The sequence below is a fragment of the Dromiciops gliroides genome, chromosome 3, assembly GCF_019393635.1.
Source record: "Dromiciops gliroides isolate mDroGli1 chromosome 3, mDroGli1.pri, whole genome shotgun sequence".
Taxonomy (NCBI): domain Eukaryota; kingdom Metazoa; phylum Chordata; class Mammalia; order Microbiotheria; family Microbiotheriidae; genus Dromiciops; species Dromiciops gliroides.
Genome location: NC_057863.1, coordinates 669,652,158 through 669,679,518, shown reverse-complemented (window position 1 = coordinate 669,679,518; position 27,361 = coordinate 669,652,158). Strand labels below are relative to the sequence as shown.

Genomic DNA, 27,361 nt, shown 5'->3' with positions numbered 1-27,361 from the left:
ACAAAGGGTCCCATGTCTGCTACCTTGCGCCTCCCTGTCCCTTCTCCAAACTCCCGCAAACCATGCAAGTTTGTCTTTAATCTACAACAGGAGTGAATGAGATTCCCCAAAGGGAGACTAGAAGACCAAGGGTAGCACCTTGGGGGGACACCAAACTTAAGGGGGTGTGAATAAGACAAGGAATCCAGAAGAGACCAAGAGGGAGGAGAGTGTGAACTGAAGGGAAGCGGGTGGGCAATGGTGTCAAATACTGAAGAGGAGGAAAGGAAGATAAGGAAGCCCTACCACCAAAAGCCAACATACTGAGTGACTAGAATAGCACTGATGACTTGGCTAGAAATTTCACAAAGTTGTTGAGAAAGAAACCAGGGGTAAAGGATCTAGTTTTGGCTATGTCTGATCAGTTAATTCAAAGGCAAGTGGGAAGAGGGAGGGGGAGAGGGAGAGGGAAGGGGAGAGGAAGGGGGAGGGGCAGAGGAAGTGGGAGGGAGCGAGGGAGGGGGAGGGGGAGGAGGAGAGAAAGTGGGAGGGAGAGAGGGAGGGGGAGGGGCAGGGGGAGAGGGAAGGGGAGAGGGAGAGGGAGGGGGAGGGGAAGAGGAAGAGGGAGGGGGAGGGGGAGAGAGGGAGTGGGGAGGGGAGGGGGAGGGGAAGAGAGAGGGGGAGGGGGAGAGGGAGGGGGAGGGGAAGAGGAAGTGGGAGGGAGAGGAAGAGGGAATGGGGAGGGGGAGGGGGAGGCAGGCAGGCAGGCTCTTAGGTGTTAGCAGGCAATTTCGTTTCAGCAAGGAGGGAGAATACTTCTTCCTCTCTGTTAGAAGGGAAGGTGAAGAGTGAGGATAATGCTTTTGAAGGCGTCTGAGAAGTGGTTTGGAGGAAGCAAGTGCCATCAGATTCACAGAGAACATAGTAGTAGCAGTCTAAGTCATCTCATACAAGCACAGGTGATAAAGTTGGCAGATATCTGGGGACCTGAAAAGAAAAACAGGTGCTGTGTGACACTATCCAGGGGATTTCTTTATCTATAGGCCTTTACCTAGGTGTGAATTCTCAGTGTGTCCTGGCTGAAGTCTTCATTCATTAACTTTATAAGGCATTGCCATTCAAAAGGCTTCACTGTGAATTCTCTGGTGTTGAATCAGATGTTTGCTTAGGCGGAAAGCCTTCCCACATTCATGACATTCAAATGGTTTTTCTCCCATATGGATCCTGTGATGGGAAGTGAGAACCGTTCTCCAGCGGAAGGCCTTCCCACATATGCTGCACTCATATGGCTTCTCTCCAGTGTGAATCCTGTGATGGGAAGTCAGCCCTGTGATCCAGCGGAAGGCCTTCCCACATTCATTACATTCATAAGGTTTCTCCCCAGTGTGGATACTCTGATGTTGAATAAGGTGTGCACTCAGGCGGAAGGCCTTGCCACATTCACTGCACTCATATGGCTTCTCTCCAGTATGAATTCTTCGATGAGAAGTAAGTTCTGTTCTCCAGCGGAAGGCCTTCCCACATTCATTACATTCATAAGGTTTCTCTTCAGTGTGAATTCTCTGGTGTCGAGTAAGCTGCTTGCTCTCTCGGAAGGTTTTCCCACACTCATTACATTCATAAGGTTTCTCTCCAGTGTGAATTCTCTGATGTTCAGTAAGTCCTGTGCTCCTACTGAAGGTCTTTCCACATTCATTACACCCATATGGTTTCTCTCCAGTGTGAATTCTCTGGTGCCGAGAAAGCTGCTTGCTCTCACGGAAGGTCTTTCTACACTCATTACATTCATAAGGCTTCTCTCCAGTGTGGATTTTCTGATGACGAGAAAGTTGTGTGTTCCGACTGAAGGCCTTTTCACATTCTTCACACTTGTAAGGCTTCTCTCCAGTGTGAATTCTCTGGTGCCGAGAAAGCTGTGAGTTATGGCGGAAGTTCATCCCACACTCGTGACATTGATGGGATTTCTCTCCAGGACGAATCCTGTGATGGGAAGGAACAGATGGACTGTGGTTAAATTCTTAATTCATAACTTCCATGAGGTTTCTTGTCAGGTGTGTATTCTATTCTGTTCAATAAATTCTGAATTCTAATTTCGGGATTGTGGTACAATGGAAAGACTGCAGGACCTGGAGCTGGATGGTCAGGGTTTGAATTCTGATTCCGTCACTTACCTGTATGATGATGGGTTAGTCAATTCACTTCTTGGAGGCTAATTTAAACAGTCTGCAAAATAAGTGGGTAGTGATGGAATGAACTAGATAATATCAAAGATTCTAAATCTAGAATGTTCCACTTAAAATATCATTTGTGTGAATAACTGGGCCCCTTGGTGGCACAGTGGAGAAAACATGACACTTGAAGGCAGGAAGGCCTGAATTCAAATCCCGATTCTGATACTGTCTAGTTGTGGGACCCTGAAAAGTCACGTGATATGGGAATAATCACAGCATCTCCTTTCCAGGGTTGTTGTGAGGCTCAAATGAGAATCTTTTCAAGTGCACTGTAAACCTTAAAGTGGGGGCAGCTAGGTGGCGCAGTGGATAGAGCACTGGCCCTGGAGTCAGGAGTACCTGAGTTCAAATCCGGCCTCAGACACTTAACACTTACTAGCTGTGTGACCCTGGGCAAGTCACTTAACCCCAATTGCCACACTAAAAAACAAAACAAAACAAAATAAAACAAAAAAACCCATAAACCTTAAAGTACTATAAAATGTTAATAAAAACAATAAACAACAATAATTACTATTTTAATTTCTCATCATCATCATCACCTGGCACCTTTACTGAGGTCTGAAAAACCTCTCCTCCAGTTCTTTCTCTAGACCGCACATTCATGGAGATCCCTTTCCATTGATGCCAGTGACTTGTGGTAAAAAGTGAAAGGTGGTTTTTTTTGTTTGTTTTGCAGGGCAATGGGGCTTAGGTGACTTGCCCAGGGTCTCACAGCTAGTAAGTATCAAGTGTCTGAGGCCAGATTTGAACTCAGGTCCTCCTGAATCCAGGGCCGGTGCTTTATCCACAAAAGTGAAAGTTTTAAACAGTAGGTTAGCGATAACGGAAAGATGCCAGTTTTTGAAGGACTACCCTTTGGGGAGGAGACCTTGATGAAAGGCCATGCATGGGCTCCCCACGCCAGTCTGGCTGCTAAGCACTCCACTTCCAGGGTGCGAGCTTAAAAGGCAAGGAGAGAACAGAAGTGAGGTCTTTTGTCGGTTCTCCTTGTCCGCTGTTTGCGCTGCACACACAGATGCTGACTGAAGTATGACTCGGCCCAGTTTGGGTGCTTCAGAGGTGGCCTTGGGTTTTTTGGTGATTCCTATATGGTTTTTGGTGAGTTCTATACAGAATATAGACTAAGCTTAGATTTAAGACCATTTGTTTGTATTTCTACTTTCCTGTCCCTCTAATCAACATCACCTTGTAATTCCCAAACAATAAAAGCTCTAACTAAAGCTGGAGGCTTCTTCCACTTACTGGTCTGGGAGATAAATAAGGGAAAGGCTAAAGGGGAGGTTAATGCTCTCGTATCCCATTTTAAACCTCACGGACTACAGACAAAGGATTGGTCTAAGGGAGAAGCTCCCGCCATCTTTAATGGGGGTTCCTTCAGATGACTTTAACTTACCCAGACGGCTTTTCTGCATTCTTCTTTTGCCACTCCAACCTGGGGGCAGATTTAGAAACTTCTTTTAAACTGGAGCCAGAGAGACAATCCCGGGTGCAGCTTTCCTGAGACGACTCTTTAGCTGACATTCCAGACTTTGAAGTGGATCCCTTGCCTTCAAGCATCACCTCAGCATCTGGAAACAATCAATTAGAGAGACGACAGAGAAGAGACACACAAAGAGCCCTGCCCCCTCCCTCAGAGAAAGGCAACTGCACTTCCCTTAGCCCTGTGTTCCGCCTTTTCTAATTCTGTAGGCTAGAAAAAATAGTGAAAACTGCTGTAGACTTGTATAGTCGTTTACAACTCAAAAAACCCTTTCCCATGGATGCTTTTGAGCTCGCTCAGTTACTACTTTTCCCACTAAAGAAACTAAGAAGGAGAGTGATTTGGTGATATGCTCGCTTGTGCCAAATGGGGACAAAATTCAAGGTCTCATGATGCTCCCTGTCCTGACTGGTGACTTTCCTGTGTTGCCCCCAATCAAGATGGCCCAGCCAGAATTCACTGCACCTCTCCTCAGCCCTGGCAGGGAGGGGGTTTTTGTTTAGTTTTTGTTGTTGTTGCCATTATTTGTATCCCCAGAGCTTAGTACACAGCAGGTGTTTAATACATGGTGGTTAATTGATTGATGATAAATGCTTCATTCATTCAGTCATCATATGTATAATTCTAAAGGACAGAATATGGACCAACAGGTGGAAGGAAGCCACAGGGAGGCCACTTTGAGCTAGACCTGAAGACCATATATTCCAAGGGGTCAAAAGGATGTGAACAGAAAAATTCTCAAAAGAAAAATCACAAACATACCAGCTATATGAAAGATTACTCTAAATCACTAATAACAAAACCCCCTTAGGATTCATCTCACGCAAATTAAGTATTTCCACCCATATCATTTTGGTTCATGCTGAGGGGCTGAGGAAAGAGAGACACACTAACATACCACTGGCGTAGCTGTGAATTTGGAAAGCAATTTGGAATTATGCCAAGAGAGTAACTAGACTATCCTGGTCCTTTTACCCAGAGACCTCAGTAAGATCAAAGACAAAAGGGCCCCACCTCCACCAAAATGCTCACAGCAGCACTTGTGAGGTATCAAAGAACTGGAAACGAAGTCAATGCCCATTGATTGGGAAATCATTAAATAAATCATGGCACAGGAGTATAAGGAAATGCTACTGTGCTTTAAGAGGGGAGGACTATGATGAACACAGGGAAGCACAGGAAGACCTGTATGAACCCATGCAAAGTGACTTCAGTAGACCTTTGGATAATAATTAAACCAATGACGACAACAATACAAGTGAACACCTGTGTAACTAAAACAACCATGTATAGGGGCAGCTAGGTGGCACAGTGGATAGAGCACAGGCCCTGGAGTCAGGAGGACCTGAGTTCAAATCCGGCCTCAGACACTTAACTAGCTGTGTGATCCTAGGCAAGTCACCTAACCCCAATTGCCTCACACACACACACACACAAAAAAAAAACCTCCCAAAACGACCACATATAGTGTCAGAGAAGATTTGAGAAAATGCACCTCTTACCCCTTTATGAGGCAGGGCCTTATCAGGGTGGGATACTGCAAATGCTGTTAGATGTGGCCCTGGGGCTTCCTTCCTAAAATGCCTCCTACTCTAACCCTAAGGAAGATAAGGAAGGGGAGAAAGAGGAGGACTATTATTAGACAGTTAACAAAGACCAGGAAGGTAGTAGGAAATGAGAATCTGGACATCCAGCAGGGCTCACAGGGGCAATGCAGAGTCCTGAATTCAGGTTTCTTTCTCTTCCTCCTTTATGACAGAACTTTTCTTCTTTAGCCATCTTAGCTTAACTTTAAGGCAACCTTTGCTCCACTGACTTTCTTCCTTTTAGCCTTAAACTACCCCTTCCAATTTGTGACCTCTTTCCTGACTCCTGGGCCTCTATTACACTCATTGATCACTTCCCCTTTCTTCCATTGACCTAGTTATTTCATTCTTTGCCCTCTTTTTCCCCTCAGTCAAGTAAAATACCACTTCCTCCCTTCAATGTCTTTTGTTAGCTTTTAAAATTTCATTTTCTGTACCTTTTTCTAAAAAAAAAAAATTCTCCTTCCCTTCTTCCTTCTATTCCAGACTTTTGTTCTTTTACATCATGGTCTTTCTATGTTAGTCCTTCTCTAGGCTCAGTTTTCTTCATGGGATCCAAGCTCCTAAATTACCCAATTTGAGTTCCCTCTTTTAAATAATGTCTCCATTACTGCCTCGAAGACTTTGGCCCTGCCCTTCTGGCGGCCTTTCACGGTGACAGGACCCTGCCTGCTCTCCTTCCTCCCCTTTATGTGCCCTCCCATTCCATAATTCAGACCCACAAAACCCATGGCTCCCCTGGAGGCAGTTCTCATACCAGGGAGGAGTCTGGTCCTCTCTCTCTATTGCATACAGTGATGCTTCAGGCCTCTTTCTCCACCAGCATGTCAAACACTGGACTTCCAGGAGACCGTGAATCAAAAAAAAAGTCTATAGCTATTCTCAGCATTACAATGATCCAGGACAACTAACTTTGAAGGACTTAGGAAAAATGCGATCCATCTCCAGAGAAAGAACTGATGGTGTCTGAATACAGATTGAAGCATCATTTTAAAGTTTCTTTTTCTTAACTTTTTTGGTCTATTTTCTTTCACAACCTGACTAATGTAGAAATGTTTTGCATGACTACACATGTATAACTTATACTGAATTGCTTGTGTTCTTAAAGGGGGGAGGAGGAAGAGAATTTGGAACAAAAAGTTTTTTAAATGGATATTAAAATTGTTTTTACATGTAATTGGTGGAAAAATAAATGGAAAAAAAAGTCTGGACATTCTACTTCAAGAAATCATAAATGAACACTGCCCAGGTCTATTAGAACCAGAGGGTAAAGTGAAGATATAAATAACCCACTAACTGCCTGCCACCTGAAAGGAAAAATCTCGAGAACATCACAGCCCAAATCGAGAGCTTTCACATCAAAAGAAAAACACTGTCAGTCTCCAGAAATAGCAGCTCAGGTACCAAGGACTCATCAGACCTGGCAGCTGCTGCTATCTTTTTTTTTTTTTCGGGGCAATGAGGGTTAAGTGATTTGCCCAGGGTCATACAGCTAGTAAGTGTCAAGTGTTTGAGGCCAGATTTGAACTCAGATCCTCCTGAATCCAGGGCCAGTGATTTATCCACTGCTTCATCTAGCTGCCCCAGCTGCTGCTATCAAAGAGAGGAGATCCTGGAATATTTCAAAAGGCAAAAGACACTTACAAACAAGAACAACTTCTGTCCCTCAGATTTCTGAGGAAAAGACAAACGCTGGCGAAGGGCTGAGAATTATAAACTTGAGAGTCCAGAAAAGGGAGTGTATCTGAGCACCCAAGGAAGCCCCTGATGACTGAACACTAACACTCTAAAAGGGGGAGAAGAGGCCAGGACTCCTCAAAACCTGAACAACCCCAAAGAAGCCTGAGCATTAAATAGGAAACAAAGACAGTGAGACCAGACCGGGGACAAATGGGAGTGCAGAAGGAAGAAGGGTGGAATTTGCAATTTCACAAAGCTGGGGTTTGAGAGAAGATGGTCCTCATGGGGTTGTGGGGCCCCGTCCCACAGGAAACAAAGCCAGGAAGAGTGAAGAGCCCAGAATAGGAAACGGGGGGATGGGAGGCTTGGAGGGAGTAGCTACAGGCGTCCAGGGGCCTCTCTTGTATTCTTCACACTCATCATCACTTCCACTTGAGCTTTTTAAATCAGGGCTTGGTTCTTGCTTTTTTTCCACACTGTGCCTCATCTCCTACAAGCTCTCTTTGGATCTGTGGGAGGATGGATGGACGTTCCCTGGGCTGCCTCCATGGGAAGACGCTCCCCAGCTTCTCTCCTCTCTGTCTCTCTGTGTCTTTCTTTCTCTGGATCCTGCTCAGTTCACAGGCCAATTTCTATGGACACTTTTCTCGGTCCCTCCCCCCTTCTCCATCATCACATCCATATTTTTCTGCATATTCTTCTCATCAGTGTAAAGGACAGAGTCCAGAAGTCCTGTCTCTGTAACATCCTGGCTGGGGGTGTCTGATCAAGACACATCAGCTGGTGCCCAGACATCTTTGAGAGGCCCTAAGTGGCAGAGAAAGTGCCAACCGGCTTCATTAGAGAGAGCTTGCTCACTGGAATTCCCATAAAATCACAGACTGGTGAAAAAAAGTCCTCCTAGTATAATATCAACTCCCTAAGAGCAGGCAAGGCCTGTGTTTTGTTTTGTCTTTGGGAAAGCAGGAGACGGACATTTGAGAAACAAAAAGATTTTGAAAAGATGAGAGAGATCGACTTTAAAAAGTCTAAAAGTAACAAACAAGTCTCCCACGTTACCCAATTTTTAGTAAATCTGTTGCCAAAAAAACCATGAGAACATGCAGAGTACTGGACTGGTTAAATTACTAGAACTTTCAGAAGGGCCCAGTTGAGAAATGGTCAAAGGATATGAACAGGCAGTTTTCAGAGGAAGAAATCAAAGTTATCCATTGCCATATGAAAAAATGCTCTAAATCACTACTGATCAGAGAAAGGCAAATTAGAACAACTCTGAGGGATCAACTCATACCTATCAGATGGGCTAATATGACAAAAAAAGGAAAATAATAAATATTTGAGAAGCTGTGGAAAAATTGGAACACTAATGCATTGTTGGTGGAGCTGTGAACCGATGCAACAATTCTAGAGAGCAATTTGGAACTATGCCCAAAGGGCTATGGGACTGTTCATACCCTTTGACCCAGGAATACCACTACTAGGTCTATATCCCAAAGAGATCACAGAAGAGGGAAAAGGACACACATGTACAAAAAATATTTATAGCAGCTCTCTTTGTGGTGGCAAAGAATTGGAAATCGAGGAAATGCCCATCAATTGGGGAATAGCTAAACAAGTTGTGGTATATGAATGTCATGGAATACTATTGTGCTGAAAGTAGTGATGAGCAGGGGGAGTTCAGAGAAATCTGGAGGGACTTACATGAACTGATGCTGACTGAGAGGATCAGAACCAGGAGAACATTGTACACAGTAACAGCAACATTGTGTGATGAACAATTGTGATAGACTTGGCTCTTCTCAGCAGTGCAATGATCCAAAACAATTTCAAAGAACTCATGATAGATAATCTTCTTAACATCCAGAAAAAAGAACTGTGGATTCTGAATGCAGATTGAACCAGACTGTTTCTACTTTTGGGCTGTTTTTCCCCCTTCTTTTTTGAGGTTTTCCCCTTTTGTTCTGATTCTTCTTTCACAGTATGACTAATGCAGAAATATGTTTAATGTGATTGTATATATATATATATATAACCTCTATCAGATTGCTTTCCATCTTGGGGAAGAGGGAGGGAAGGAAGGGTGGGAGAAAAATTTGGAACTAAAAATCCTATGAAAACAAATGTTGAAAACTATCCTTACATGTAACTGGAAAATAATAAAATACTTTTATTAAAAAATTTTCAGAAGGGGGCTTCCTTTGAAGAAATATGAAAGATAAAACAAAAAACGAAGAGGAAAAGGAAAGTAATATTAAAAGGAGGCACCCAGAATGCCCCTTAAAAAAACTCACCTGGTTATTCATATGAGACAGAGGGACTGCATTTAGAGTAGTTTCAAGTCTGGATTAATAATAGAAATAATAATAATGAAAGTGTGTGTTCTTTTCTGGTAGAATGGCTAAAGAAAATGCAAACTTAACAAGTGTAATGCTAAATAGAAATGGAAGTAACTCTCCCATAAAAGGGAAAAGAGAAATTAGATTAAAAGGGAAATGAAATATAAATTGTTTACAGGAAACATATTAAATCCAAAAAGACCTAATCTGATTCAAAATAAAAATTTAATTCTGGCTTTGCTAACAGAAATCAGGATGAGAAAGAGAAAGAGACACGGGTAGAATTATTACTAGGGGCTGCAAGGGGGCGCCACAGTGTACAGAGTGCCAGGCCTAGAGTTGGGAAGACCTTAGACACTTCCCATCTGGGTGACCCAGGGCAAGTCACTTAGCTTCCATTTGCCTCAGTTTCCTCATCTGTGAAATGGAGATAATAACAGCTCCAACCTGCTAAGGAATTTGTGAGGATCACATGTGCTTAGCCCAGTACCTGGCACATAGTAAGCACTGTGTTAATGCTAGCTATTATTATTATGATTATTATCATTACTATTAAAATGACAAATGACATTTACCTATTGCTTTCATTTTCTCACAGTGCCTCATACACCTTATTCATGTCTCACAGAAGCCTGAGGACAGAGGCCCATTTACCGAGGAGGAAACTGAGGTCAGCGAGGTGATGCGATTGGCTTATGGTCAGAGGGTAGGTGTCAAAAGCAGGATTCGAACCCAGGATTCCAGCTCCAGTGCTGGCTCCAACCTACCAGCGAACACAGCTGTCTATTTGGGAGTGGCCATCATTGCTCTACAAGTTGCTCGTCCCCACATGAGATGTTAGGGGATGACAAATCACCCCTCGGACCCTAGTCCTGCCTCCTGATTTATGAGACCTCAGAACACAGGGTGAAGACAACATTCTGGCCGTCTGTGCCTCGGAGGCAGCCGGGGGAGGGGGCAGGGTCAGACTCCCATGGGAAGGGGCCCCAGCAGGCCGTGTTATTGTATCTTCATTTGTTTTGTTAAGCAGTTCCCAATCCCATTTTCACCCGGTTTGGGTCATACTCGGGAATGCTGTGAGCCATGGCAGACCACAGCCTGTGTGTCTGACCTATCTGGGGTAAAGGAGAGTGCACCAAGCCTGGTGTTAGAAGGATGAGAGTGCAAATCCTGCCTGTCACGGGACCCTGAGCTATAGGATCCCCACTCTTTGCCTCGGTTTCCTTGACTGTAAGATGGGGGTCACCAGAGCCCCCATTTCATGGGGTTCTTGGGAGGGTCACCATGTTCGTGAAGCAGTCTGTAAACCTTAACGTGTTCTCTCAAGGTGAACTCAGTCATCCGCCTTCACCAACAGAGCCTGGGATGCTCTGCCTGAAGGGGAGGGCCCTGGGCTTCTCACTTACCTGCACAGGGGTTCCCTGGGCTGATGCCCTCAGGCATCCAAGGCACTTCCCCTCTCTCCAACTGAAAGATCCCAGGTGGTTTGGAGGCTATCAGTACTGCTCAGGGGAAATGGGAAGGGCTGGGGCCGGGCGGCCAGATCAGGCCATTCTCAGCTAGCTGAGCGCCAGCCTGGAGTCAGCCAGACCTGCCTTCCAAGCCCTGCCTCCAGAACTTTCTCCCTGGGTGACCCTGGGGCAGTCACCTCACCTCTGCCCACTTCAACTTCCTCATCTGTAAAATGGGGGTGATAACAGTCCCTGCCTCTTGGGACTGAGTGAGGACCAGGTAAGGTGGGACATAAACGCCGGCCCCTGCCGCACTTACTACCTACTGACCCCGTGCTAGAGATCTGAAAAGTGGCAGCTCTCCAACGGCTCCCCCCACACACAGCCTGTCCTCTGTGCCAGGCCTCCAAAGGAGGCCCGCCATGGCCAAGGCCACCCCCAGGGCATCTCCTCAGACTCCTCTCACTTGTAGCTGCCCTTGGACCGGGGCAGGGGGTACAACCTCCGCACAGGAGGGCCTGTGGAGAACCGACCATGTCTGGACTCAACCTGCCAGAGCCTGCCCTGCAGTCGGGCCCAGAGGCAGCCTGGGGTCCTCACCCAGGCAGGTGAGATTCCTGTGGGTCTCCCGCATCACCTCCTGGTACAGCTCCATCTGGGCAGGGTCCAGGTGCTGCCACTCCTCCCGGGTGAAGTCCACGGCCACGCCCCCGAAGGTCACCGGCTCCTGCAGGCCAGAAGACATTGGTGCTCACTCAGGGACCATCTCTGGGACCACAGCAGGGACCTGCAGGATCAGGCCCAGCTTCAGGGCGAGCTGGGTACAAGAAACAAGAATCCTCATGGTTTACATCTGACAGTTTAGAAAGCCCAAGGGAAGCCAGAGGCCGACAGGGCCCCAGGAGGGAGGTCAGCGGCCTCCCCAGCCCGCCCATGTGTGCAGTCACTGATGTCCTCTGTATCCCCCTGCAGCTCCGGGGCGCTCCTTCCCTCTCAGGCAGAAGCCTGTCTCTTGGCAGCTCCTGCCTGGGCTCACTTCTGCCCCCAAGACCAAGCAGAACTTTCTGCAGAAGTCTGGTGCCAGCCTCCTCTCCAAGCCCTGCCCTGTCTGCTCTGCCCGCCCTCGGGCACACGTGACTCGGCTTTGTGGGGTCTTTCCTGAGGACATGGTTGGCCCAGAAGCGGACAACGGGAGTACCCAGTCCTGGATGCCTGTGGGCAGTCCTGATGGCCTCACCACTGTCTACGCCGCCTGCTAGAGGGAGCCGTTTACACCAGCTGCTCTGCCTCCTGGACTCATCATCCCACCAAAGGGCCTCGGCCCAGTCCTCCTCCTCCTGGCCTCCCGGCGGCCTGGGACACTGTGGGTCCTTCCCTTCTCTCCTGGCTCTCCTCCTTCTCTGTCCCCTGGGCCAGATCTTCATTCGATCAATGAACATCTATCCAGAGCCTGCCATGCCTCGGGCACCGTGCCAAGTGCTGGGGTACAAAAAGAGGCAAAGGCCAATTCTTTCCCTCAGGCATCTTGGAGCTCTAGGGAGGATAAAGAGGGAATAACCAGTTGTGGGAAGGGGCTGCCCGGTGGCCCGTGGGTGGGGTGCTGGGGACCCTGGGCCAGTCGCTCCACCCTGCTGGCCTCATCTCCAGCATCTCTGCTCCATGTTACAGAGGCCAGGATCCCTCAGAACCCGAATACCCCCAAAGGAGTCTGAGCATTAAATAAGAAACAGGCAGGGAGCTCGAGACAAATATGAATGCAGAAGGAAGAAGGGTAGAATTTGCAATTTCACAAAGCTGCGGTTTGAGAGAAGATGGTCCTCATGGGGTTGTGGTGCCCCCTCCTACAGGAAGCAAAACCAGGAAGAGTGAACATGCCCAGAATAGGAAACGGGGGATGGGAGGCCCCCTAAGAGGGGCCCTGCATCACTTCCCTTTTGCCTAAATCTGTCAGTTGTTCTATCCCAGGGGCCAAGCCAAGGGACCTGATCCCTTGTCGATACTTGGGGCACCTCTGGTCTCAAGACCTGGGTTCGAATCTTGTACTTGTTGCTCACTAGCTGGGCAGTTTTCAATGTGATTCTAGGATGGCCCCAGTTTCTCAGGTTACAGCACCTTAAGGGCAGAGATGCCATTTGAGAAAGATCATGGGTACCTGGTGAGCCCCTGCCATTAGGAGCCGGACCATTTACCCTTCCTCTGGGCTCCCTCCTGCTGGGGAAGGACAGTCCTCAGGATGCCAATCTGGGGGAGTAAGGGGGAGCATGAGAGGTGGAATGGAGCTTCCCCCAGGAGAAGTCAGCCCACGGCAGCATGTTCAGGAGTGAACCCTGGAGCTGCTGGGTGGAGGGTGGGGGCACTCACACGGCCCAGAATCAGCCTGGAGCAGCTTCTAAGAGCCTAAAAGGCCCGTCCTGACTGGGCCTCAGTGCTGCTCAGGACTTGGGCCAGTTCCATGCAAGATTCTGCAGGGAAAACCCAGAGAACAAGGATGGGCCCTGGCCCCCGACCCGCTTTCAGGAACCAGATCCTGGGCCCCCAAGGGCAGACACGGAGGCGGTTGTGAGAGAAGAAGACACTGGGACACGACACCAGACGTGGACCATCAGAAGGGTCCTGGGCCCAGCAGGTGCGTGAGGGGGCATGGACTGCACCCCCGTACAGGGGAAGGATGGGGGAGATGATGGGGTGCCTCAGCAGGTGTGTGAGGGGGGTAAGGGTGTAAGGGTCTGAGCCTCAGGAGAAAGAGGAAGAGGTCAGAGGTCAGACCCCTCTCCAACCCCCATTCTCCCGCTCAAGCAGGGACAAAGCAGTGTAGGGGGACAGAGAGGAAAGCCACGCGCAGGGGAGGGGCGGGGGAAACAGAGACGCCGCTGATTGGTTCCCAAGCCGCGCCCCCACACGCCGACCAATGAGCTAACCCGCTCACGGAGAAGGCGTGGCTCCGACTGGACCGTCGAATTGAACCGCGCAGGCGCAGATCGTTCCAGACTGAAGCCCCGCCTCCCCTTCCCTGAGGCTCCGAAACCAGGCGCTGAGAGTCCCCGCCCCCTCCTCCCAGTCAGGCCTCAGGCCCGACTCACCCCGGCCCAGGACGCAGGGGTCGGACCCTGGTGGCAGCAGCAGCGGCTGAGGACAGGGAGGAACCGGAGCGCCCGCGAGCGGGACGAGGATGGCGGGGGCGGAGGGAGAACAGGGAGAGGCGGAAGTGACGACACAGGCTCCCACTTTCCTCCCGCCTCCTCAGTTCGCGTGTCCAATCCGAGATAGAATCTTCGATTTCTTGGCCCAGCCCTCTCCGTTTCCATGACAACTGCCCAGCGAGGGAAGCCGAGCTTTGAAAGGAAACACAGTGCGAGGCTGAGGGTGTGGGGGCGGCGTGCGCATGCCCAGGGAGCCCATCCCTGCCTTCCAGCCTAGAGGCTATTGCCGTGGTGCGGCTAGTGTGGACGCGGGCAGGGGCAGCGAGTATTTAGGAAGCGCCTCCTGTTTACGGGCGCCCCGTGGGTGGACAGGCTAGTGGACACGGGCGTGCGCTTTTAGCAGGGCGCCGTCCGCCAATGGGCATCCAGTGCTCACTGTGTGCCCGGCACTGTGTCCCGGCTGGGCGTGTTTTTGTGCCTCCTCCGTTTGGGGAGAGGACCAGTGGCTTCAATGGGGGGGGGGGTGTCTTGACCTGTGCATGAACCGGACTTAAGCGGGGCGTAGCAGCGCAAAGGCTGGCGGCTGGTCAGGGCCGGGATGCCCAGGATGGCCTTGGCGTCGGAGGTGTCCGACCCAACCCGGGGCTCGGTAGTGCCGCCTTCAGCTGTCTCCGTGCCGTCTGGAACACACGGTTCTCATCCGCTCCTTCCCCCGGCGGAAGGCTCCACGTGCTAGGGGCAGACACCTCGTAGCTCCCCTGGGTTGGCCTGCATGCCCAGATGACTTACCGGGCGTGGCCACTGTGCATGGTGCAGCCACTGGTGGGAGCTGGGCGGCGGGTGGACACCAGGGATACATGGGCAGCCCTCAGCCGAGGTGCGAGTCCTCTCCCAACACCCCATACGCTCCAAGGCTGGGGGTACAAGAGAACCCCAACCGCTAAACAGCTTGCAATCTAGTGGGGGGAAGACCACACACAAAAGGAGTTGAAGCCGGCAGGGTGAAGAAGGCATGAGCTGAGTAAATGCAGACAGAGTAGATCGCTTTTTCGAGGAATTTAACTGAGTAGAGGAGAAATAGATCGATACCTAGCAGGGAGGGTGGAGTCGAGGAGACAGGTGTGTTTATAAGAAGCAAGGAAGGAACCAGTAGATTTGGGGCGGGCACATTTCCTCAACTCTTTTCTGGGGTCAGTCTTGCTCATATTGTTATGGGGTCAGGACTATTAAAGTTTAACTGGCCAAGCTAAACGAAAGGACATGGGTCTGGGGTAACTCCTTGGAAGACAGACACACCTTGAGAGGCAAGAGCCCACTGGGCTCGTGGCTGCTGCCTGATCTGTGCCAAGGGACAGAGAGAACTCCAGAAGTCAGAACCACCTCCTCACTCAAGTCTTTCCCCACCCCCCAAAGGGAACTTTCCGTTGTCAGGTGGTGATCACCCCATCTACCATCTATAGAAGCTTTTGCCTTTCTCCTGCTCGAGGAGATAGGTATCTCAGAGAACTACCTCTGAACCATCTCCCCTTGAAACCCCTCTTGAGGTTTCCTTTCTCAAGCCCTTAAATAAAAGATTATGGGGGCAGCTAGGTGGTGCAGTGGATAAAGCACTGGTCCTGGATTCAGGAGGACCTGAGTTCAAATCCGGCCTTAGACACTTGACACTGACTAGCTGTGTGACCCTGGGCAAGTCACTTAACCCCCATTGCCCCGCAAAAAAAAAATAAATAAAAGATTATTTTATTCTAATTGGATTTTTGTGTGAGAGGGTGTAAGTCTTTAAAGAGGAATACCTAAGGACCCCCACACCAACCAATTTCCCTGTGGCAACATGGTATTTAGTTTTTGTGGTTATTTCTATGCATATTTTGTATTTATGCCCATTGTTTTCCTGGTTCTGCTTACTTCACTCTACATCACTTCACATCTCCCCACTCTATAAATTCTTCCTATTTATTTTCTTATAGTTGAGTAATATTTCATTAATGTACAATCAATAGTATACCCCAAATCAATGGCCATCTACTTTGTTTTCAGGTGTTGTTTGGTTTTTGGGGGGTTGGGGTTTTTTGCTCTCTCAGAAGGTGCTGTTCTATTTTGGGAAGCTGTACATTTCTGTCTGTCTTCTGACCTATTTTCACCTAGATTCTGTTGGCACATTTGACAAAGACTCTCATGTCATTTTTGTGGCAAATATGGACAAATGAGGCTTGGATGAGTGTAGAACTGGGTGGTTTGGAATTTTCTAAATGTCTGACCTCAAAGAATAGCTATTAATAATTCAATGTAAGGGCAGCTAGGTGGCACAGTGGATAGAGCACTGGCCCTGGAGTCAGGAGGATCTGAGTTCAAATTCGACCTCAGACACTTAACACTTACTAGCTGTGTGACCCTGGGCAAGTCACTTAACCCCAATTGCCTCACAAGAACAAAATAAAACAAAACAAAACAACAAACAAAAAAATTCAATGTAAGTTTAGAAGCAGATTTCCCCTGGAATGCCTCAGAGATCAGTGGTTGACCATATTTAAAAACTACATTTTTATTGATTTTTGTTTGTTTTTTACATTGCTTATATTCCCCCCAGTATCACTTCCCTTCTCCCACCAAGAGAGCCATCCTATATAATAATATTTTTAAAGATTAAAAAAAATCAGCAAAACATCAATATATGTCATGGGAAAAATAGGGTAGGGGGTTTGGGTAGGGGTAGGAGTTTGGGATCCTTAGGAATTCCTCTTTAAAGAATTATACCGTCCTGGGGCAGCTAGATGGCGCAGTGGATAGAGCACCAGCCATGGAGTCAGGAGTACCTGAGTTCAAATCTGGCCTCAGACACTTAACACTTACTAGCTGTGTGACCCTGGGCAAGTCACTTAACCCCAATTGCCTCACTAAAAAAAAAAAAAAAAAAGAATTATACCGTCCTGCACACAAAAGCAATTAGAATAAGCGAGTCGTTTATTTAGGGGCAAGGGAAGGGAAACCAAGAGAGAAATCACCGGACTTCTTCTCATGGGGAGAAAGGCATGGCACAGAGTGTGGCTCTGAGGTACTGATCTCCTCGAGCAGGAGACAGGCAGATGCTTTTATAGAGGACTGATGGGGGTGGCCATCTGACTGTGGAAAGTTCCCTTAGTGAGGGAGGACCATCCCCCACTGGTGGTGGCTGGAAGAGTTGGGTGAGGAGTGGCTGCAGATCTCTCAAGCCATCTCTCTCCTCTGGACACAAAGGAAGCAGCCACAGCTAATCTTATCTCCCCAGGGGTGGAGGAGACTGCAGTGAAGGGTGGGGGTCCCAGAGCTAGCTCAGTCCCATCTGGTTCCACTTATCTCTTTAGGTGTATCTGTCCTCTGGTTTAGTTTTTCAAGGAGAAGGTTTTTTGATGTACTGCAGAAAACTTCTGGGGTGCTCTGGGTCCATAACATATATTAAAAAATCCTGGGGCAGCTAGGTGGTGCAGTGGATAGAGCAGCAGCCCTGGAGTCAGGAGGACCTGAGTTCAAATCCAGCCTCAGACACTTAACACTTACTGGCTCTGTGATCCTGGGCAAGTCACATAACCCCAATTAACTCACCAAAACCAAAACAAAACAAAAAATCCTAAAATCACATACACTATTACACAGCCATGGACCTCCTACTTCTGTAAAGGAAGGAGATGTTTTATGTGGTACACTTGGTTTTTTGGTAATTTTTGTAACATTAAACTGTTTAGTGGTTGTTCTTTCCATTTACATTGTTGTGTATATTGTTTTCTTGGCTCTGCTAACTTCACTGCATCAGTTCATTTAAGTCTTTCCATGCTTCTCTTCATCATATTCATAGTTTATTGGAGTTTAGTTATATTTCATTGAATTCAAGTTGTTTAAGCTATTCCCCAAATAAATGTGCAAATATACTTCATTCCCAGTTTTTTGATACAAAAAATGCTGTGATATTCCTTGCATTATATGCCTAGTAGTGGAATTATCAGGTCAAAGGGTGTGGGTATTTTAGTCATTTTGGATGCATAATTCCAGCTTCACCCAAATTGCAGTAGTGTGCCTACCTTCTCATGGCCCCTCCAAAAATGTTCCATTTTCTGGTCATTTTTGCCAATTTGAAGGGGGGGAGGTGTGTAAAGTGAAACGTCTGAGTTGTTTTGATGTGTATTTCTCTTATTATTAGTGACAGAATACTTCATATGGTTAATAGTTCTCTTGTTTATTAATTCTTTGACCACTTATCTACTAATCACTTTCGATATGTGTGTGTGTGTGTTCACACTGTCTATATTTTGGATACCAAGCTCTTTCCCAAGATATTTGATACAAAAATTTCACCCCATTCAACTGCTTCCCTTCATATCCTAAATGCATTGAATTGTTGTTCAATCATCTTTCAGTTGTGCCCAACTCTTCATGACCTCATTTGGGGTTTTCTTGACACACATACTGGAGTGATTTACCAATTACTCCTCCAGCTGAGGCCAGACTTGAACTCAAGAAGATGAGTCTTCCTGACCCCAGGCCTACCACTCTATTCACTGTGCCCCCTAGCTGCCCAGATGTGTTGAGCAGCTTTTCAGTTTCATACAATCAAAATAATCAATTATCTTTTGTAATTGTCCCTTGCTTGGCTAAGAATGCACCTCTTACCCATAGCTGTGAGAATTATATGATTGATTTCCAATTTTTAAAATGGCATGATCTTTAATAATCAGGTCATGTATTCCCTTATAACTTGTGGAAGATGGTGTAAGATGCTGGTCTAAACCAAATTTTTGCCAGGCTGCTTTTGGGGCTTCCAAGCAGTTATGATACAGGGAGCCTACTATTTAATGATTCACTGAAAAAAAAAGCCCTTTCTCCATACCGTTCTTTGTCTGCCTCCCTCAGCGTCTCTACCTTCTTGCTAGCTCTTTCTCAGTCTCTGTCAGCCGTAGTGACGAACTGACTTGCTTCTCCTTGCGTTTTCTTCCTAAGTCCTCCAGTGACCTCTTTCTGTCTGTCCTCCCTTACTGTCTAACTCCTCGATATATATCTTCCTTCTCTCCCCTCAAACCTCAGGCTCTCTGCGGCCTGCACACACCAAACTAATCCCCCGGCCAAGGTAGGGCTGTGGCCAGGGGGGCTCGAGTCTCCCGTGTACACCACACCCAGGGCTCAAGGGGATCCTGCCCCCTGCTGTGTGCCTGGGACCTCCGCATGGGCTACGCCAGAGGCCGGCCTGTACGAGCCCGGGGTCTCTGGGGTAGATCCCCTCAGGGTAGAGGGAGCTGGGGCTTTTTCCCCAGCCCTCTGACCTGGCATCCAGTAAGGCCCACAGGGCTTTCCAGGTTGGCTGAAGTGGAGGGGGAGGGGCCCCAGCTCTTACACAGAAAAAACCCCTGAGGGCCTAAGGCCTTTTAATCTCAGCCCAAAGGCAGGGCCCCCAAATCACAATAAATTCCCACAAGGCAAAAGAGAGTCCATGCTCTCAAGGAGCTCAAAGTACAATCAATCAGGGATTTAACATGTGCTTGGCACAGTGCCTGGCACATAGTAGGTACTTAATAAATGTTTATTGAATTAAAACTACGTGGTGGGGAGAAACTTGATGCAGGGAGATCAACCAGCAATGCAATATAATTCAGGAGTAAGAGCGTAAGGGCAGTGTCAGAGGAGAGGGTGGAATACAAGAGTTGTTACAAAGGTAAAATCAACAAGACTTGACAACTGATCATACACGGGGTGTGAGAGTGATTGAGGATAACACTTAGGTTGTGATCTGGAATGACTAATGTTACCCTGGACATCAGGAGAAATTTAGGGGTGGGGAGGACCTGGAGGAAAATAACGTGCTCAGTTTGGGGTGTGTTGGATTTATTTCTAGAACATCTAGTTCAAGATGTCTGAGACATTTGGGAACCATCAGCCGAGAAGACAATCAAAACCATGGAAACTGCTAAGACCACCCAGTGAAACAAACCAGAGAAGAGGGCCTAAGACAGAGCCCTGGGGATGACCCAGCGAGGCTGACTGAGGGGATGGTCAGACAGATGGGAGAGCCAGCCCGGGAAGCCCAGGTGGGACGGCCAGGCAGGACTGCCAGGGAAGTAAAAGATGAGATCTGAGGAAAACAGCATTAGATTGAACAAGTAAGAAGTCACTGGTATGTTTGAAGATGGTAGATTCAGCTGAACAATGAGATCAGAGAGGTGAGGAGAAGAGTTTATCTACACAAGGGAAGAGATATCTGTCCTTCAGGGACAGGTCAAGTATGAAGAAGATGGTACGAATGAAGAAAGAAGCAGCTAGTAAACAGGGAGAGACTGAAAATAAGTTAGAATGGGCATGTTGGGGAGTGGGGGGCAAAGTACCAGAGAGAATGGGATCAACTTGTGCCCTTCATGTGAAAAAGGGTGAAGGACTAGGAAGGGAATAAGCATTTATAAAGCATCTACCATAGTAATGACAAGCACTGGGCTAAGCATTTTAGAAATACTCCCTCAGGGGTAGCTATGTGGTGCAGTGGATAAAGCACTGGCCCTGGATTCAGGAGGACCGGAGTTCAAATCCTGCCTCAGATACTTGCCACTCATTGCCCCACCAAAAAAAAAATTTTTTTTAATTGAAATTGAAATACTCCCTCAGGCCAGGGGAGGGAAACTGGGAGGGTTGTTTTTTTTTTTTTTAGTGAGGCAATTGGGGTTAAGTGACTTGCCTAGGGTCACACAGCTAGTAAGTGTTAAGTGTCTGAGGCCGGATTTGAACTCAGGTCCTCCTGACTCCAGGGCCGGTGCTCTATCCACTGCGCCACCTAGCTGCCCCAACTGGGAGGTTTTTAAAGAAGGATAGTGTTTTTGAGAGTCAATTAGGGAGGTGTTAAAGGATTGCCTGGCAGCAATGAGGGCCCATTTGAGGTTATGTACCATAAAACCCTGGTTTTCAACTTAACTTAGCCTCTTAAAAGTTCAGATCCAGGGCAGCTAGGTGATGCAGTGGATAAAGCATTGGCCCTGGATTCAGGAGGACCTGAGTTCAAGTCCAGCCTCAGACACATGACACTTAACTAGCTGTGTGACCCTGGGCAAGTCACTTAACCCTCATTGCCCTGCAAAAAAAAAAAAAGTTCAGATCCATTTTAATTCCTGGTGGCCTGAAGCTGCTTATACATGATGGAGACTTGCTGTATAGGTAGAGCTAGGGATGACCAGACAGGAAGTGCAGGGCGGGGGATCTCCACACACCATAAAGGCCTCAGAGTAAAAACCCGGTCACACAGCATCTATACCCCTGCACAAGAAGCCCAAAACAGGGACCCTGGGGCCCCCAGAGCAGACCTCAACTTAAAAAATAAGTAAATAAGCTGCAATAATGAGTAAGAAGCAAAAAAGAACCCTCTCCATTGAGAGCTTCTGTATCAATAGGGAAGAAGCCAACACAAACTCAGATGAGGACAATAGCCTCAAATTGCCTACATATGAAGCCTCACGAAGGCAGGTGAATTGGTCTCAAGAACAAAAAGCCTTCCTGGAAGAGCTCAAAAAGGATTTTAAAAATCAATTGCGAGAGATAGAAGAAAAAATGGGGAGAGAAATGAAAGCAAAACAAGAAAACTATGAAAAAAGAATCAGCAGCTTGGAAAAGGAAGCACATAATTTCACTGAAGAAAACAAAGCCTTAAAAAATTCATTTGGCCAAATGGAAGAAAGGGTGCATAATCTCACTGAAGAAAACAATACCTTAAAAAATTCACTTGGCCAAATGGAAAAAAAGGTGCATAATCTCACTGAAGAAAACAAAGCCTTAAAAATTAAAGTGGGACAGTTGGAAGATAAGGAATCCATGAGACACCAGGAATCAGTCAAGCAGAATCAAAAAAATGAAAAAATAGAAGAAAATGTGAAATACCTCATTGGAAAGACAACTGATCTGGAAAACAGATCGAGGAGAGACAATTTGAGAATCATTGGACTGCCTGAAAGCCATGACCAGAAAAAGAATCTAGACACCATATTCCAGGAAATTATTAAGGAGAACTGCCCTGATATCATAGAATCAGAAGATAAAATCATCATTGAAAGAATCCACCGATCACCTCCTAAAAGAGACCCCAAAAGGAAAACTCCAAGGAATATTGTAGCCAAATTACAGAATTATCAGGTGAAGGAGAAAATACTCCAAGCAGCCAGAAAGAAGCAATTTAAATATCATGGAGCCACAGTCAGGATTGCTCAGGACCTGGCAGCTTCAACATTAAAGGACCGCAAGGCTTGGAATATGATATTCCGGAAGGCAAAGGAGCTTGGATTGCAGCCGAGAATCTATTACCCAGCAAAAATGTGCATTTTCTTTCAGGGGAAAAGATGGACATTTAATGACATTGGGGACTTTCAATCTTTCCTGGTGAAAAGACCAGAACTGAATAGAAAATTTGATCTCAACATACAAGACTCAAGAGAAGTTTAAAAAGGTAAACAGAGGGGGGAAAAAAAGGTTACCCTATTAGGTTAAACTGTTTATATCCCTACACAGGAAGATAATACTCATAACTCTTAAGAACTGTAAATGTATTTGGGCAGAGAGAAGGACTTTACATAGAGGGTATAAATATAAATTGTCTTTGATGTGATGATACAAAAGAATTAAGGGGTTAAAAAGGGAGTCTATGGGGAGGAGAGGAAAGGGGAGGTGGAATGGGATGAATTATATCATATGAAGAGGTGGGGGAAAAAAACCTATTACAATAGAGGGAAAGAAAGGAGGGGGGAACATTGTTTCAACCCTATTCTCATTAGATTTGACTCAAAGAGGGAATAACATATACGTTCATTGGGATAAAGAAACTTAACTCATTCTTTAGGGAAGCAAAAGGGGAAGGGAAAGGGGGGGGACTGATAGAAGGGAGGACAAAAGCAAGGGAGAAAAGGGTAAAGAAAAGAGAGGGGGGTGATAAAAAGGGAGGGCAGATCGGGGGAGGCAGGGGTAAGAAGAAAAATGTCGGTGAGGAGGAATAGGGTGAAAGAAGGGGGGAAAAGTACAAAGGGGTAAATAGAATGGAGGGGAATAGACAGTCAGTAATAATAACTGTGAATGTGAATGGGATGAACTCTGCTATAAAACGGAAGTGAATTGCAGAGTGGATTAAAAACCAGAATCCTACAATATGCTGTTTACAAGAAACACATTTGAAGCAGAGAGATACACACAGAGTAAAGGTAAAAGGCTGGAGCAGAATATATTATGCCTCAGCTAAAGTAAAAAAGGCAGGGGTAGCAATCCTTATCTCAGACAAAGTGCAGGCAAAAATAGATCTCATTAAAAGAGATAAGGAAGGAAATTACATCTTGCTTAAAGGTACTATAGATGATGAAGTAATATCAATATTAAATATGTATGCGTCAAGTGGTATAGCATCCAAGTTCTTAGAGGAGAAGTTAAATGAGTTACAAGAGGAATTAGACAGTAATACTATACTAGTGGGGGATCTGAATCTCCCCCTCTCAGAATTAGATAAAGCTAGCCGAAAAATAAGAAAGAAGTGAAAGAGGTGAATAGATTACTAGAAAAGTTAGACATTATAGATGTCTGGAGAAAATTGAATGGGGATAGAAAGGAATATACCTTTTTCTCAGCAGTACATGGCACATTTTCAAAAATTGACCATGTATTAGGGCACAAAAACATCATAGTCAAATGTAGAAAGGCAGAAATAGTAAATGCATCCTTCTCAGATCATGATGCAATAAAAATTACATGTAAGAAAGAGCCAGGGAAAAGTAGAATGAAAATCAATTGGAAAATAAATAATTTCATTCTAAAGAATGAATGGGCCAAACAAGAAATCATAGAAACAATCAATAACTTTATCCAAGAGAATGACAATAATGAGACAACATACCAAAATCTATGGGATGCAGCCAAAGCAGTGCTTAGGGGAAAATTTATAGCTCTAAATGCTTACATGAATAAAAAAGAGAAAGAGGAGATTAATGAATTGGGCATGCAACTTAAAAAGCTAGAAAAAGAACAAATTAGAAATCCCCAATTAGACACTAAATTAGAGATCCTGAAAATTAAAGGAGAAATTAATAAGATTGAAAGCAAAAAAACTATAGAATTAATCAATAAAACTAAGAGCTGGTTTTATGAAAAAACCAATAAAATAGATAAAATATTGGTTAATTTGATTAAAAAAAGAAAGAAGAAAACCAAATTACCAGTATCAAAAATGAAAAGGGTGATGTTACCACCAATGAAGTGGAAATTAAATCAATAATTAGGAATTATTTTGCCCAACTGTATGCCAAAAAATTTGACAATCTAAATGAAATGGATGAATATTTACAAAAATACAAACTGCCCAGGTTAACTAAAGAAGAAATAAAATCCTTAAATAAACCCATATTAGAAAAAGAAATTGAACAAGCCATTAATGAACTCCCTAAGAAAAAATCCCCAGGGCCAGATAGGTTTACGGGTGAATTTTACCAAACATTTAAAGAACAATTAATTCCAATATTATACAAATTATTTGGAAAAATAGGTGAAGAAGGAGTTCTACCAAATTCGTTTTATGACACAAATATGGTGGTGATACCAAAACCAGGCAAAGCAAAAACAGAGAAAGAAAATTATAGACCAATTTCCCTAATGAATATTGATGCTAAAATCTTAAATAAGATATTAGCAAGGAGATTACAGCAAGCGATCACCAAGATAATACACTATGACCAAGTGGGATTTATACCAGGAATGCAGGGCTGGTTCAACATTAGAAAAACTATTAACATAATCAACCACATCAATAAGAAAACCAACCAAAATCATATGATTATCTCAATAGATGCAGAGAAGGCTTTTGACAAAGTACAACACCCATTCCTAATAAAAACACTAGAGAGTTTAGGAATAGGTGGAGCTTTCCTTAGAATAATAAACAGTATCTACCTAAAGCCATCAGCAAGTATTATATGCAATGGAGATAAATTAGAGGCCTTCCCAATAAGATCAGGGGTGAAGCAGGGATGTCCATTATCACCCCTATTATTTAATATTGTCCTAGAAATGTTAGCTTTAGCAATCAGAGAAGAGAAAGGAATTAAAGGAATTAGAATAGGCAAGGAGGAAACAAAACTATCACTCTTTGCAGATGATATGATGGTATACTTAAAGAATCCTAGAGAATCAACTCAAAAATTACTCGAAACAATTAACAACTTTAGCAAAGTAGCAGGATATAAAATAAATCCACATAAATCATCAGCATTTCTATACATGACCAACAAAGTCCAGCAGCAAGAGATAGAAAGAGAAATTTCATTTAAAGTAACGGTAGATAATATAAAATACTTGGGAGTCTACTTGCCAAGACAAACCCAGGAACTCTATGAACACAACTACCAAACACTCTTCACACAAATCAAATCAGATCTAAATAATTGGAAAGATATCAATTGCTCATGGATAGGCAGAGCTAATATAGTAAAAATGACAATACTGCCTAAATTAATTTACTTATTCAGTGCCATACCAACCAGACTACCTAAAAATTATTTTATACAGCTAGAAAAAATAATAACAAAATTCATCTGGAAAAACAAAAAATGAAGAATATCCAGGGAAATAATGAAAAATAAATTCACAGGAAGGTGGGTTAGCAGTACCAAGCCTGGAGCTTTACTATAAAGCGGCAGTCAAAATGGATACATTTTGGACATAAGAGGTGATACCATAGGTAAATTAGGAGAGAAAGGAATAGTCTACCTATCAGATCTTTGGAAAGGAAAACAGTTTTTGACCAAACAAGAGAGTATATTATAAAATGCAAAATGGATGATTTTGATTTTATTAAATTAAAAAATTTTTGTACAAACAGAAGCAATGCATCCAAAATTAGAAGGGAGGCAGAAAGCTGGGAAAGAATTTTTGAGGCCAGTACTTCTGATAAAGGCCTCATCTCTAAAATATATAGGGAACTAAATCAAATTTATAAGAATCCAAGTCATTCCCCAATTGAGAAATGGTCAAAGGATATGAACAGGCAGTTTTCTGATGAAGAAACCAAAGCTATCTATTCCCATATGAAAAAATGCTCTAAATCTCTAATGATTAGAGAGATGCAAATGAAAACAACTCTGAGGTACCACCTGACACCTATCAGATTGGCTAAAATGACAAAAAAGGAAGATAATAAATGTTGGAGAAGCTGTAGAAAAATTGGAACACTAATGCATTGTTGGTGGAGCTGTGAACTGATCCAACCATTCTGGAGAGCAATTTGGAATTATGCCCAAAGGGCGATAAAGCTGTGCATACCCTTTGACCCAGCAATTCCACTTTTAGGTCTTTTTCCCAAAGAAATCATGGAAAGGGGAAAGGGACCCACATGTACAAAAATATTTATAGCTGCTCTTTACGTGGTAGCAAGGAATTGGAAGTTGAGGGGGTGCCCATTAATTGGGGAATGGCTGGACAAGTTGTGGTATATGAATACAATGGAATACTATTGTGCTGTAAGAAATGATGAGCAGGAGGAGTTCAGAGAAACCTGGAGGGTCTTACGTGAGCTGATGATGAGTGAGATGAGCAGAACCAGAACATTGTACACAGTATCATCAGCATTGAGTGTTGACCTACTGTGATGGACTATATTCTTCTCACCAATGCAATGGTACAGAAGAGTTCCAGGGAACTCATGATAGAAGAGGATCTCCAAATCCAAGAAAAAAAAAAAAAGAACAGTGGAGTATAGATGCTGATTGAACCATACTATTTCTTTTGTTTTGGGTGCTGTTGTTTTTTTTTTCTACTTTGAGGTTTCGCATCACTGCTCTGATTTTTTCTCTTATAATAGGATTAATGCAGAAATAGGATTAATGTTATTATGTGTATATATATATATGTGTGTGTGTGTATATATATATATATATGTATATGTATATAGATATATAGATATAACCTATATCAGATTACCTGCTGTCTAGGGGAGGGGGGAGGGAGGGGAGGGAGGGAGAAAAATCTGAAATTGGAAAGCTTGTATAAACAAAAGTTGAGAACTATCTTTACATGTAACAGAAAAAATAAAATACCTTATATGTAGTTAAAAAAAAATCATATGTGGGCACCTAGGTGGCACAGTGGATAAAGCACCGGCCCTGGATTCAGGAGGACCTGAGTTCAAATCCGGCCTCAGACACTTGACACTTACTAGTTGTGTGACTCTGGGCAAGTCACTTAACCCTCATTGCCCTGCCAAAAACAACAACAACAACAACAACAACAACAAACCGTCTGTGTCCCCTTAGTAGGCACTGCGATGTAGGGAAAGACAATTTGCATTTAGATTCAGATGACTTAGCTTTCAACCCTAACTTCTCTGGACTTTAGTTCACTCATCCATAAAATGACAGGTTGGATGAGACAGTTTCTAAGGTACCCTCAACATTTCTTAGAAACTTAATATCCAACATCAATGCAACTATCTAAACTTGCGAAATAACTATTCT

The 27,361-nt window shown here is 45.0% G+C and overlaps 1 protein-coding gene across 1 annotated transcript in view; it reads right to left on the bottom strand.

Moving 5' to 3' along the window:
* Window positions 1-710: 710 nt before the first annotated feature.
* The window catches only part of LOC122748489 (zinc finger protein 420-like), a 41,479-nt gene continuing 14,828 nt past the window's right edge, over window positions 711-27,361 (bottom strand). Inside the window, exons 7-12 of the mRNA XM_043994109.1 lie at window positions 14,633-14,800; window positions 14,323-14,566; window positions 13,827-14,103; window positions 11,347-11,473; window positions 3,607-3,781; window positions 711-1,959 (exon numbers count right to left, since the gene is read on the bottom strand). Coding sequence (XP_043850044.1) covers window positions 1,098-1,959; window positions 3,607-3,781; window positions 11,347-11,473; window positions 13,827-14,103; window positions 14,323-14,566; window positions 14,633-14,800 — 1,853 coding nt within the window. The 3' untranslated portion in view covers window positions 711-1,097. The remainder of the gene's footprint in view (window positions 1,960-3,606; window positions 3,782-11,346; window positions 11,474-13,826; window positions 14,104-14,322; window positions 14,567-14,632; window positions 14,801-27,361) is intronic.